This window comes from Populus trichocarpa, chromosome 16, assembly GCF_000002775.5.
Source record: "Populus trichocarpa isolate Nisqually-1 chromosome 16, P.trichocarpa_v4.1, whole genome shotgun sequence".
In the NCBI taxonomy this organism is placed as follows: domain Eukaryota; kingdom Viridiplantae; phylum Streptophyta; class Magnoliopsida; order Malpighiales; family Salicaceae; genus Populus; species Populus trichocarpa.
In genome coordinates, this window is record NC_037300.2 from 111801 (window position 1) to 124613 (window position 12813).

General features: G+C 36.6%; 3 protein-coding genes across 3 annotated transcripts; 1 reads left to right on the forward strand and 2 right to left on the reverse strand.

Moving 5' to 3' along the window:
• Window positions 1-277: 277 nt before the first annotated feature.
• Window positions 278-3070, reverse strand: LOC18105986 (ras-related protein RABB1c). The gene is made up of 6 exons (XM_006373499.3): window positions 2635-3070; window positions 2414-2553; window positions 2234-2316; window positions 1652-1856; window positions 1485-1553; window positions 278-674 (listed from the first exon to the last, which is right to left on the reverse strand). The coding sequence occupies exons 1-6, from the start codon at window positions 2678-2680 to the stop codon at window positions 582-584; spliced, it is 636 nt and encodes a 211-aa protein (XP_006373561.1). The 5' UTR covers window positions 2681-3070; the 3' UTR covers window positions 278-581.
• An 88-nt stretch (window positions 3071-3158) lies between these two features.
• On the reverse strand, window positions 3159-7962 carry LOC18105987 (probable galactinol--sucrose galactosyltransferase 2). The gene is made up of 14 exons (XM_024587290.2): window positions 7389-7962; window positions 7035-7279; window positions 6762-6852; window positions 6464-6512; window positions 6240-6331; window positions 6003-6110; window positions 5804-5932; window positions 5171-5581; window positions 4666-4807; window positions 4507-4574; window positions 4271-4405; window positions 3965-4185; window positions 3684-3772; window positions 3159-3599 (listed from the first exon to the last, which is right to left on the reverse strand). Exons 1-14 carry the CDS (start codon window positions 7772-7774, stop codon window positions 3309-3311), a joined length of 2457 nt encoding a protein of 818 aa, XP_024443058.2. The 5' UTR covers window positions 7775-7962; the 3' UTR covers window positions 3159-3308.
• Window positions 7963-9711: 1749 nt separating this feature from the next.
• On the forward strand, window positions 9712-12478 carry LOC18105988 (uncharacterized). The gene is made up of 4 exons (XM_006373501.3): window positions 9712-10231; window positions 11056-11139; window positions 11227-11316; window positions 12048-12478. Exons 1-4 carry the CDS (start codon window positions 9845-9847, stop codon window positions 12306-12308), a joined length of 822 nt encoding a protein of 273 aa, XP_006373563.2. The 5' UTR covers window positions 9712-9844; the 3' UTR covers window positions 12309-12478.
• The last annotated feature ends 335 nt before the right edge of the window (window positions 12479-12813 follow it).

Here is a 12813-nt window from a genome sequence, read left to right on the forward strand (position 1 = left end):
GATCAAATCGTAACTGAACTACTTTCTGTCCTATGTTGACAATAAAATTACTAGGTTGATTTTTCATGATTGGTCTGGACTTTGGAGAAGGGAACTTCCATCCACGAAGTTTCTCAAAATGGCCTTTGATCCTTCATTCTTGGTGGAAGGTATGGCAACATAATCAAATTATCCCTGCTTTCCAAGCCCTTCTTTTCTCTGAAAGATTATGCATTTATTTATACAAATTCCTGGAGATGAAAACAAAGATGAAGTGGCCCCACAGAAAATCAAAGGATTAACACAAGGGTAAGACTTTCCTGCATTTTTTTTCACAATTCAAGGTTTTGTTTCAACACAGATACAGATGAAGGAAACTAGAACAGCCAGTATCAAAGGAAATGGGAAGCAGAAGAGCAGCCGACGGATTTACAATCAATGGACGTGATATCGAGATGGATTATACATATACGTTAATGCCCTGAATAGACACTTAAAGAAAACAAGTCACGATATTCAGACTTGAAAAAACAGGGGAAATCTTAAAGAACACAAAACGTGTAAATTGGTTGCGTTCAAGTATAGCAAATGGGTATTCAATTTCAACTGCAACAGCCTCCAGCTTGGGCAGAAGCACCATCCCTGCCTCCTGATGACCCTGGAATACCTCCATATCCAACTTTTATCCCATAAGACTGCAGAACATCCAATTAGAATATCAGCCAAACTAGTTTCAATTTTATCTAATAATATTAGTCAAAAAATGGCATCAGTATTGAGCATGCTTCAAAATTGTATGTGCAGATTGAAAAGCTAAGTTGACAATGGATTGAGCTCTTGAAAACTCAGAAACCAACACTTTAAAGATTGATAAGAAACCTTATGGAGTACTGCTACGTAACTGTCAGGGTGCCAACTGACGTCACTCGTATCTTTTCATGAGAAGAACAATATAAAGAGCAATGTCCAAGCAAGCAAAGCTAATTATAAGCTTCAAATAGCTAACAAGTGGAAAACAGCCAATTGAATAGAGGCGAATGAGTGTAAGAAGGAAGCAAAAATCCAAATAGAATACCAGCCAAATCATTTACAACTTTCATTCAATAATAATTGAAGATATGAATGCCAGCATCATGTCTCTATTTGAAAATTAACCATGCTTAAAAAACGGTGTACAATGCAAATCAACAATATAAGATGAAAACGTATTGAGGTCAGCAAAACTTGCATGTCAGCAATATGAAGATCGAAATAAGAAAAATATTTCAATTTGGAAACCCTTGTAGAACATAATTTCCAAGTTGCCCCATTAACATTTGAAAATCCAGATCTTGTCATGAGAAGAACAACATAAAAAACAAACAATCAGAATGAATGTAGTTAACCTTCAAAATTAAAACTTCAGATGGAAAATATAAAGCAGCCAGAAGCTTCGGTAAATGATGAGACTTCTAAAAAACATAATAGAAATACGGATATAACTGTGCATAATAAACAGGTCTAACCTCATTTGATACATCAAAAACTCCATCTTGAATCTTCTTATATATAGTTGCAGCTGTTTTGATAAAAGCCTGCACAAAGGATGTTGCTATAAGAAAAACTTGACAAACAACAAAGAAAAAGTCTATAAGTGTTTCAACGTATAGGTCATCCTATGTTCATTACTCACCTCCTCGACATTCTGAGCAGTTTTTGCAGAGGCCTCCATGAAGATCAAGCCATGCTCCTTTGCAAACTGCTCACCTTCTTCAGTGCTGACAGCCCTTCTATGAGCAAGATCAGACTTATTACCAATGAGCATAATGGTCATGTTTGCATTGGCATGCTGCCTTGCATCTTCCAGCCAGCTCGCCAAGTGATTAAAAGTTTCCCTCCTGAATAAGAAAACCAGATATCATTCAGGGCCAGCTTAGGGTACAATATAGTGATTGAAAAAACAGAAACGCACACATTTGGACGCCAAATCAAAAGGGCTCCATCTGTGTCATGAAATTACTTGATTATGATGCCCAGCGTGAGAGACCAGGTGGTAGTGGTTTAAATTAAGGAAAAGCAAATGAAGAAGAAACCCTAAATTGTATGTGAAAACAATAGAGCCCATTTTGAAGATTTTGTTTAATTAGGTACCTAGCTAGCTGGCTACAGCAGCAGCATAAGTTACAATATCATCTTCTTCAGAAGAAGAAACAAGCAAAAAAGCATTATAGTTACAGCATAAAAGAAGAGGATAGGGAGAGAGAGGGGTCGGTACCTGGTAATATCATAGACAAGCAAAGCACCGGCAGCACCTCTGTAATAAGACCTGGTTATGGATCTAAACGACTCTTGACCCGCCTAAAAATCATAAAAATCGGAGATTTAAACATAATTATCGATTTGTTCTATAAGAGAAGAGAATTGAAATTAAAGAGAGAGAGAGAAGCGAACGAACGGTGTCCCAAATTTGGAGTTTGATAGGCTTGTTATCAATGGTGATCATACGAGCCCCAAACTCAACACCGATGGTAAGGTCATGCACCGGCTGGAATCTCTTGTCCGTGAATTGCAGCAGCAAGCACGATTTCCCTACTCCTGTTCATTCAGTTTTTTTAGAATTTAAATTTAATAAAAAATCATGATCAAAATTAAGAATTTAAGAGACAAAAAACGAACCAGTGTCGCCGATGATGATGTACTTGAAGAGATAAGCGTAAGACATTTTTCGAATAATAAAAAAATGAAATATGGTTAGCTTTTTTTGGAGTTATTAATAAAGAAGACGACGGCCAAGCAGAGGGAGAGAGAGATTGGATGCAAATTCCAGCGATGCACAAGCTTAAATTAGATTATTGTTATTAATAATCAGGACTGGAGGAGGAGGAGGACGGCGACGACGACTCCCGCACCCTTCCTTCCTTCCTTCTGGTCCTCGCTGTCGTTTCCTCTTTCACCGGATTTTCTTTTCGTTTCTTTTTTACTTTAATTTATTACTGTTATTTTATAGTTTATTTGGTCGCTCTCTCACCTCACCGTCTTCCTTGCATTCCTTGCGCAGAAGAAGCCCAATGGCCCATTATCATCAAACTTCACTTCCATGCCCTGGAGTTACTCTTCTTACCACCTTTAAACCAATCTTAATAACATACAGTTGTTTGTTCATTAAGTTATGCTAAGATTTTTAGTTCAAGAATCACATGTTTGCTTCTCATTACAGATACTTCTCCGTATTCCTTAACAATCAATTAATTACAGCTAAATCAGTCATTATTATTTACATATACATGCCCTGCCCATGCAGATTGCAGGCTCTTTCTTAATTATCACAATAATCTCTAGGCCCCCCCTCCTCAGTACCATATATCCATGTCCCAACCACTATTATTGGAGGCATCTATGGTTACTGTCACCAGTTTATCTTCTTCTCCGTACTTCATTTCTTCTTCTTCTCCATTTATGGAGCAACCCTTTGGCTTCACACTCGAGTATCCACCAAAACTACCTGCCCCTCTTCCCTTTATGTGTATTCTTCCATTATAGCTTGATGGATCACCACACTGCTCAACTGACTCTATAGCTCCACCACTGTTGTACATGTTCATCAATCCGATGGGTGCGAACTCAATCCTCTGATAGTAAACCTGCGAAACCATCGATTGAAATTTAATTTACCAATGTAATGCATGTGAGCTGAGTGCAAGAGATTTCGTAGACCAATAATTAACCTTGATAGGTGATACAGTAAAGACATCACATTCCAGAGTTTGTAATCCAACACCAAACTTTTCTTCCTTCGGTAACCGAGACACTGATCCTGAAAATTTGCGAACATTTTGCCTGTCAGCAGATTGCTGGGGTGGCGACTTGTGGTTACTTGTATTTCAAAATATTAGAAACATGTGGGTCCCTTCGATTCTCCCAGGGGAAAAAAAGGAACAGAAAGAATGCTGTGAGTGAGATCCTTATGCTGCCTGTGAAAAAAAAAAATGTGGCAGGAAAAGGTTACCTTTATTGAAAGAATAGATTGCACAATCTCCGGTCCACAGTTTCCCAGAGACCTCTTCAAAATACTCAACATCAGCAGGAGAAACTTGTCCAGATACCTCTGCACTATTACTGACATGATTCTGGTTTGTGTTATCCAGACAAGGCCAGCTTCCTGCTCCTTGGCAGTTGAACACACCAATAACTCCAGTGCATTTGTTCAAATTCCAAATCTTCAGAAGACTTGATTTAAAAAATTCCCAGAATGTCAGGAGGAGTGAATAAATAAGTGAATTGAATTTCCATACAAGTAAAGTGAGAAAGGCACCTCTTCCCATCCATAACTGGGTCAATGAATAAACAATCTCTTGATGGTCTTCCTGGATATTTGGCTCTAAGCACTGATCCATCAGGAAGTACAAGCCTCTTAAGTATCTTGTGATCATGCTCACCAGGTTTATCACTGTTGACAATTCATAGCAATATTGTTCACCTTTTGCAAGATAAACCATTATGAATGTGAAAAGTAGGGGAAAATGAATTCTGAAACTACACAAATCTTACCTGACATAGACAGGACACCCTCCCACAGCTCTAGCGATGGCATGAAATTCAGCTGCATCATGGAGACTCTGCAAGTCGATGAGACGTTCATAGACTATCAGAATTAGAAATTAGTTGTAGAAGTTTTTAAAGATGAATGATGAGTAACTCCAGACATACATAGAACATATCCCAATCTGGAACAACAACTTCGCCAAGAAATATGCTGTTAAAAGCCACAGCAGCTATGTGCAGTGTCTGTGTAGCTGGATTTTTCGGATAGTAATCATCAGAGGCCCGTGTAATAGCACTTCTTTTTGAGCTGCACTAACAAACGGTTTTTATTTCCATGAAAATCACTGCTCAAGCTGAAGGCGTGAAATGATCAGAAACAATGTTTAATTGTGAAAATACACCAAATTAGACAACTTTAACAATCCATTTTCAAGTCCTGAATAATCTGTTGCATATTATTTCCTACATTTGCAATTAATCAGATTGACTAAGTCACTCAATGCATGCTACAAAGGAAAAAATTTGAACTTCACAAAAGCTAAATTCTGCCGTGTTTGCTGGACATTGTTCAGGTTTCTCTATATTCATGAACTCTATCCTGGATGAATTAGTATGAGTTCATGAAAAAAGAATAAAAATAGGGATGTAAATGGATATATAAGATACTGACTGGTAAATGGAGTCTGTGCTCAGACCCATACAGCAGATAATGCTGTTGTCCTGGAAGTTGGAAGCTATAGACTTCTCAAGTGCTTCTTGGAAATGTCTGGTAAGTGAGACTCGACCTCCTAAATCAGTCGCAATAGTTTCCAGTATATTCTGAACATCAACCTTAACCCCATCCACATCCTGTGAAACAAGATAGCTGTGTAGATCATCATAAAACTGAGATATTCTGTCAGGGTCAATTGCACCAACACCATACTTCTCCATGCAATCCATAGCTAGATCCCTCATATTTGCCAAGTTCCCTGGCGATTGCAGTGGGTAGGTTAATTTGGGATTATACTTCTTAGTATCACGAGCATTTGGAACAAGGCCTCCCCAATATCCCATGAGGGCATGCCATACATAGACGTACCTGAAATTTTGGAAAGGGAAAAGGAAGAAGGAATTCAAGACGCTTCTAGAAAGTATGAGCATTAAGATCGAAGTCACGCTGATAGTTGTGTACTTGGTCTGCTTGAAGGACAGTTGCTATGAACTACTCTGCACCATCCCTGTCTACTACTATCATTAAGCCCCCAAACACCACCAAAAGAAAAGATAAAAGAACCTCTACTGGACGTCATGGGATGCTTACTTAAGGCCAAAATTCCTCTTAATATCTGCAACAAAATGTTTTAGATCATTTGGTGCATCAGCCTGGGATTCCTTGGATCTTCTCCGAAACTTGTTGTTTTCTTCAACGCTGACTAACCTGCCTCCAAACCTGAAATTTGGGGGAGATCAGAAAGCCTGCATTTTCCGTATTAACATAAAAGGAGAAGGGATAAACTTACTGTGAACCATCAATAAATGGCTCTACTTCTTTTTGGAATTCATTAGTGGTATCCTGCCAACCGTCATCTATTATCAAAAACTTTGCTGGAGTGCCTCCCTCGGATAAACTATGAGAGTGAAATGAGGATGAATTTAGAAATTCCATGCTAAGCAACTGTTGCTTTGCCGATCATTTTGGAAGTCAATGTGTTGTGTGTGGAGTAAAAATGTGTTAAGAATTAAGGACATAGATTAACCTTTTCAAGCCATCTTTTATTCCTTGAGGATTTACTTCCTGATAAAAAGCATCCCAGGTGCACCAACCAAACACATCTAGTATTCCTGGCATCTGCATCATAAAGCATTGAAGAAATTCATTAATTATTATGCTTTCATTTTCTTCCTTTTCTACTTTCCTTCAAGCAAGAAAAAGTAGGTGGCCTGTATGAAGATGCAAAGAGTAAATGGTGGCCTAAGTTGCCTGTTTCGTTTCCCTGACAGAAAAGGTTCCAGTCTGCTCCTCCAAAATCCTGCATATGGTGCAAAGAGCATGTAACAACAAGAAGCCAGGAAGGTAGAAGACTAGCTACTCGAGATCTCATGGGATTTTTAATTCAATTTGCTGCTCAGGATTTAAATTCAAACGACAATTAAACATCCATACTCCATATGGAAACGAAATTACCCCCATTTAATTTCTAATATTTCCATTATAAAAGAAAAGGAATCAAATATTTTCTTCAGAATGAAACTGAAAGTTTCTCAGAGGGCTGACCTACTTCATTGATTCCTTCATTAGATCAAATGGATGGTTCCCATAATTCACAAAAACTGCTCTTATGGATTCTGAAGTAACTATAGCGGGGTCACCTATCAAAACACACAGAAGATCAATTCTTAAACCCTGAAGAAAGAGAGGAAAGGGATGAGAAGATGGTTATGAGATTGGAAGAACAATCACAGATGTTCATTCATGCGAACACCTTGATGTTAACAGACACGTACAAGTGCAGGAGTTTTGAATTGGCAACTGAAAGAAAGTTAAGGTTTACCACTTTCAAGACAGAACTCAAGTTCATTTGATGAGTTCCCCTGCAAGCTGCTTCGAAATTCACCATCTAGCAAAGGTAAGAATATGATATAAGAGGGAGAATCATTTGACTTGTCTAAATCTGGTCCTTTCCTAGCTTCCAGCAGCAACATCTGAGTTTCAATAGGAATGTCACTTCCTGAATTCCCCACTCTAGGTATCATCCACCAAACTTTAAATCTAAACAGACTCAGTAGTCTCACATCCCTGCATTGCACAATCATGTTCTAAGAAAACTTCCCATTGAACTAAAAACCCTTCTCAATTTGATGTTGAACTAGAAAACAGGGCAAGGTAACAACAAGAGGGGCCTTACTGAATAACTCCAAGCTTGAAAACATGTCTGGAACTGCTTTGAGAGGAAGTAGCACCCAAGAATGCAGATGAATCCGACAAAGGTGTAAGGAAGACATTGTCAGGCACTCCTGTGATTGCTTCTTGGCCATTTAGACTGAGAGTTCCATCTTTTAGCAAGGGCTTTGTACTGATAAACATAGAATGCTTCCATTTGTAACAATTGTTCTTATTGAGACGCAGAAGAGACCTGTGTGGAAGGAATCTCAGGGTCTGGATATTACAATGGGGTAAGAATGTGGAGGAGGAGGAGAAACAAGAATTGGGTTTCCGAGGCCTAGTTAACGTTGTCATACTCACCATATTCATGTTCACGTTGAGGGGGTTTGTGGAGAAGGTATGAGACATAATGTTCCTGTTCGTGTGTTTTTAAGGTCAGTTAAGAATTTAGAATTTGACAGTAGGAAAGGACAAGGCTTTAAATAGAGAAGACTGACAGACATGGAACAGTGAAGAAAGCAGGTTGGTAGGAGGGATCTATCCTGTAATCATTTGTGTGTGTGTGATGGAAGATGAATTCCAAGATGATAGGGATAAAAAAAAAAAAAAAAGGCAAAAAGAGAAGAGTATTGGCCTTTGTTTTATGATCACATTTAACCCTCAATGGATACATGCAAGGGAAGGCCTTGTCATTTTCTATCTTCTTAGGAGTTGGAGTATCCTCTCATTTTTTGAGGACATATCTGCCCACTGAAACTTGATCACATAATAATAGTGGCACAAATGCATCGCCCTCTTTCCAATCCATGAGTGTTGCTTCTCACAAATCAAAATTACTATTTAGACATTTAGACACAGCCCAGCTAGGAAAAAACAACAGAATATTTGGCATATTAACCCTCGAGGTCTGCCGTCTTGACGACAGGGACAGCCATGGTCATCAACAGCGTTCAAGGAAAAAAAAAGTCTTATTTTGCGTTGCTTTTATTATCATATAATTAACTACAGATCATTTTAAAAATCAAAGTTTCTAAACCTAGTAAAGTTTATTACCTGATGGCAGATGTGGTGTGTTATGCCGTGAAGTCTATATTGATTCAATATATCATTGTTATATGAAAGAAAAGAAATGCCTTGATTTTTTTAAAAAATAAAAAAATATTTTTTAATTTGTTGTTTATATTGTTTTTGAACCCGTCAAATTAAATTAATCATGTTGGGATTAATTTTTAAAAAATTTTATTTTTTATTTTAAATTAATATTTTTAATGTTTTTATATAATTTTGATATATTAAAATTAAAAATAAATTTTTTAAAAAGTAATTATTATTGTAATTTTTCTGAGTAGAGATAAGAGGGGGGAGGTGGTAGAGAAAACTCTGTACTGAAGAACAGCAAGCCATCTGTAAAGGTGATATGTGGTGCAGGGAGGATCTGCTATGATTTTCCTCTTTATGGAGGAAAAGAACAGTGAGAGTGAGAGAGAGAGCTATAATTTTTTATCCACCAGCTATTGTCCATCAACTTTTTGTCCCCTTGTTTTTTGGGAGGAAAATCCTGCAGTAGAGCTGCTCTATCAAATTCAGAACCTGCAGTGAAAGGACCCTAGATTAATACTGTAATTTGGTTTTCTTTTTAAAAGATGTTGCGGTCCAACAGCAACTTAATAATTTTTTTAATATTAAAACAATAAAATATTAAATTAATTTGAATCAACATATTAAATTTATAATTTTCAAGTTACAAAATTATAATAACCTTATAAAAATTAAATCAAAATAAATTATAAAATTTAATTTTCAATCAACCCAATGAATGAAATTAAAAAAATAATTAAAAAATAACTTAAAAATAAACCGAGTTAACCTGTTATATTCGTAACTCGATTTATAAAATTGAAATGATCTAATAGAGAGAGTAAATTGAAATAAACTACAAATTTAAATTTTCAATTCTCAATTAAAAAACAATTTAAATTAATTTGTTACCGAATATCTAGGAAAGAAAAGAAGATCTGATTTAATCTATACGTTTTAGTTTTATATTTTATAATCTTTCTCGCTCTGAATATTGAATTCTTGGAAAAATAAGCTGTGCCAATATCATCACCCCAAAGGCCCAAACCACCGCTACAGTCTGAGGAACGACTTGCCCCGATTCTTTCAATATATATATATCAAAAATTAAAAAAAATATAAAATTAATATTTTTTGAAATATCTTTGAATGGTTTTAATATATTTATATCAAGAATTAAAAAAAACACAAATATTATTTTAATAGTTTTATTTGAAATAACCAAATATCGCCTAAAAATGCATAGTTGCCTCGAGCCCTTTCTCATTGGGCCGATGGGCCCTCCACTGAGATAAAAACAGAAAGATTAATCACAGAAGCTAAAACCCTAAATCCCCAAATGACAAAACAAGATCAAAATCAAAAACCCCTAATCACCAAAACTCATTTTTTGATCCAAAAATGATAAGAAGAAGATTACTCTCTTCACTGATCTCATCAACCTCACTCCTAACCCCCAAAACCACCTTAATTCCCACATTCTCTCAAATTCAACCCTTCAAAGAATCAAACTTTAACAATTATTTTGCAAATGGGGCATCTGGGTTTATGGGTTTTAGGGCATATAGTTTGTTGAGTTTGAATGATTTGAGGGACAATGTTCCAAGGAAGCAAAAGACAAGAAAGGGTCGTGGCATTGGGTCTGGTAAAGGAAAGACTGCAGGGAGAGGTCATAAAGGACAGAAAGCCAGAGGGACTATGAAGTTTGGTTTTGAAGGTGGGCAGACTCCAATGCGAAGGCGTTTGCCCAAAAGGGGGTTTAAGAATCCCTTTAGTCTCACTTTTCAGGTGTATTTTGCTGCTTTCTAAGTTGCCCACTTTGTCTGTTTTTTTTTTTTTGGAGCAAAATGCCAAGTTGGGGTCTGTTATCGATTGATTTTTAGTTTCTATTTAGAGCAATGAAGTCTAATGTGTATTTGAAATGAAAAGAAGCTGTGGTTTAGTGATTGGTAGTGGCAGCCCGTTGAAGTTGAAATCTTTTGTATTGAGGATTTGCTGCTGAGACTTATTAGGAATGAGAGTACGATTCCTTTTGTTTTCCAGGGATCATAACACATGAGATTAATCATTGATTATGTGTTAAGTTGAAAGAATGTTGAATTAGACGCCAGAAGAATTGTTGGTGTCATGTTTTGAGTATATAATTGTGGTACTCTGTACTGTGTTTTAGATGAGTGTGCCAGTTTTATGGATGCTAGGATAAAAAGTAGGTAAAATAAGCGGAATTGGCAATTTGAGTTATTGTGTTGTGTGTGTGCGTGTTTTTTTTTTTTAATCTTTTCTTCTTAATTCAACAAAGCTTTGGGGGTTTTTGTTCTATTTGTTTTTATAAGAAGAATGGAGGGATGTGAAATGGAAAAGACATTTTACCTTGATGGAATGCAATCTGCTGAAAATAGTTGTTTTTGGCTGAGTCGATTGATGGGTTTGTCCCTTTATTTTTGTATCAGATAAAGAAAAAAAAAATCCGCAAACAAGATTTCAAACTTAATTTACTTCTTTATTACATGAACATTGCAATTGATTTCAATCCTTCCTGTAAGTATATTGTTAATGGTCTCTGTTCTTCTGTGCATTCCTTGGATCATTTACTCCTATGGTTTCTCTGGCAGCCAGTAGGGTTGGGAAAGATTGCAAGACTTATTAATGCAGGGAAGATAGATTCCCATGAATTAATCACAATGAAAACGCTAAAGGTATGTTAGCATCCTTCTTCAGTTCCCAAATCTAAGCCGTTTCCATGGTGGGCCTTGGTTTTTTGATCTTTACAATTATTCCAACAGGAGACTGGGGCCATCGGGAAGCAGATAAAAGATGGCGTAAGACTGATGGGGCGTGGTGCGGAGAAGATCCAATGGCCTATTCATCTGGAGGTAAATTTTACTTGAACGGGGTTTCCGCATTTGTACAAACTTGGCTAGGAGCTTTGATTTCAAGTATTCTTGAGGCAATCCAAAGTGTTGTAAGGCATTATTTTATAATTCTTAGTTTGTGTTCTTGTCCTCTGGGATTTAAGTGTAGCATTTGTTTTGTTTGTGTTGCTGTTAGTTGAATGATGATATATGCAAGCAAACTATTAAATAAAGAATCCAAAGAGTTTTGGTTGGGGTGGCACTATAGGTTTAACATTTCAGCCAACTGTTAAAGTTTTCCCCGTGCGCTTGAATTTGTTTTTTCCTTTATTGTTATTGTTGTTTGAGCTAACTGGCAAACAAATTTCTTGAAAGCTGTTAAAATTGTGCTGACTCACATGTTACTTCTTCCTTTTCTTGTATGTCAAATAGGAGAACCAATTAGACAGTCATAAGAAGCTGCATCATACATAAATATCAGTGTTACAGAATGGCCATTAAAATGCTTTATATCAATTTTTTGAGATGGAAATTATATATTTTCCATTATAACTGCTAGTTAAGGTTCAGGATTCATAGCTACAATTATGAACTTTTTGGGTATGTGATGGAATTTTTCTGACATATTTGCTGAAATTGATTAAACATTTGAATTTCAAATACCATATCACAATTATCAGTGAAATTTAGTGATAATTCCTTCCCTTTTTTTGCATGCAACGCAAACTTGTGCTGATGACTGATTTATGCAGGTGTCAAGAGTGACTGTCAGGGCAAAGCAAGCAGTTGAAGCGGCTGGTGGATCTGTCAGACGAGTGCATTACAACCAGTTGGGTTTGCGGGCATTGCTCAAGCCTGAGTGGTTTGAAAAGAAGGGGAGGTTGTTGCCAAAGGCTGCTAGGCCTCCACCAAAGCTAAGAGGTAAAGTTGATAGCATCGGCCGTTTGCCTGCCCCAACCAAACCTATTCCTTTTTATACTGAAGAGAAGGAGGCGGCCTCTACTCCTGCCTAGTTGATCAAACAATCATTTCATTGGGGTCATTTAAGACTCTGTTTTGATGAAGAATTACTTTATAAGAAGATTTTCTTCTCCACAAGGTTTTCAATTGCACTATGTTTTCACATGCTTTCCTTGAATCATTTACTGTGTTTAACAAGTGAATCCATGGGAACTTTCATTTTGATGATGTCACAACTCGGATTCTGGATCCATGACGGGCAACGCAAGAGCGGTGTTATAAGGACATCTCACTTACGCTAAGCCTCGAAACGGACATATCAAAAGAACAACATTTTATAATCTTTTAAAATATTATATTATTCAAAACTAATGAAACCAAATAATAGTTCACTCATCAGTAATTAAAACAAAAACAATAATCTATAATACTCATTACATTATCAAAATCAAAACTTAATTAAAACAGGATAATAGTGGAATGTCTAAAATATCGAATCAAAACTAAAAGAAGAGTTTCTAGAAAGAAGTAAGGCATACCGACCAAAGCTGAAGAAGT

Coding starts and splice junctions, on each gene's coding strand:
- LOC18105986 (XM_006373499.3), bottom strand. CDS start 2,680: ATGTCTTACGCTTATCTCTTCAAGTACATCATCATCGGCGACACTG. Junction 2,317..2,413: donor AACTCCAAATTTGGGACACC/GTTCGTTCGCTT, acceptor TATGATTTTTAG/GCGGGTCAAGAGTCGTTTAG. Junction 1,857..2,233: donor CTTGTCTATGATATTACCAG/GTACCGACCCCT, acceptor TTTCTTATTCAG/GAGGGAAACTTTTAATCACT.
- LOC18105988 (XM_006373501.3), top strand. CDS start 9,845: ATGATAAGAAGAAGATTACTCTCTTCACTGATCTCATCAACCTCACTC. Junction 10,232..11,055: donor CCTTTAGTCTCACTTTTCAG/GTGTATTTTGCT, acceptor TTTCTCTGGCAG/CCAGTAGGGTTGGGAAAGAT. Junction 11,140..11,226: donor TCACAATGAAAACGCTAAAG/GTATGTTAGCAT, acceptor TTATTCCAACAG/GAGACTGGGGCCATCGGGAA.
- LOC18105987 (XM_024587290.2), bottom strand. CDS start 7,774: ATGTCTCATACCTTCTCCACAAACCCCCTCAACGTGAACATGAATATG. Junction 6,853..7,034: donor TGAGTTCTGTCTTGAAAGTG/GTAAACCTTAAC, acceptor GTGTTTTGATAG/GTGACCCCGCTATAGTTACT. Junction 4,186..4,270: donor CCAGTTATGGATGGGAAGAG/GTGCCTTTCTCA, acceptor TTTTAAATCAAG/TCTTCTGAAGATTTGGAATT.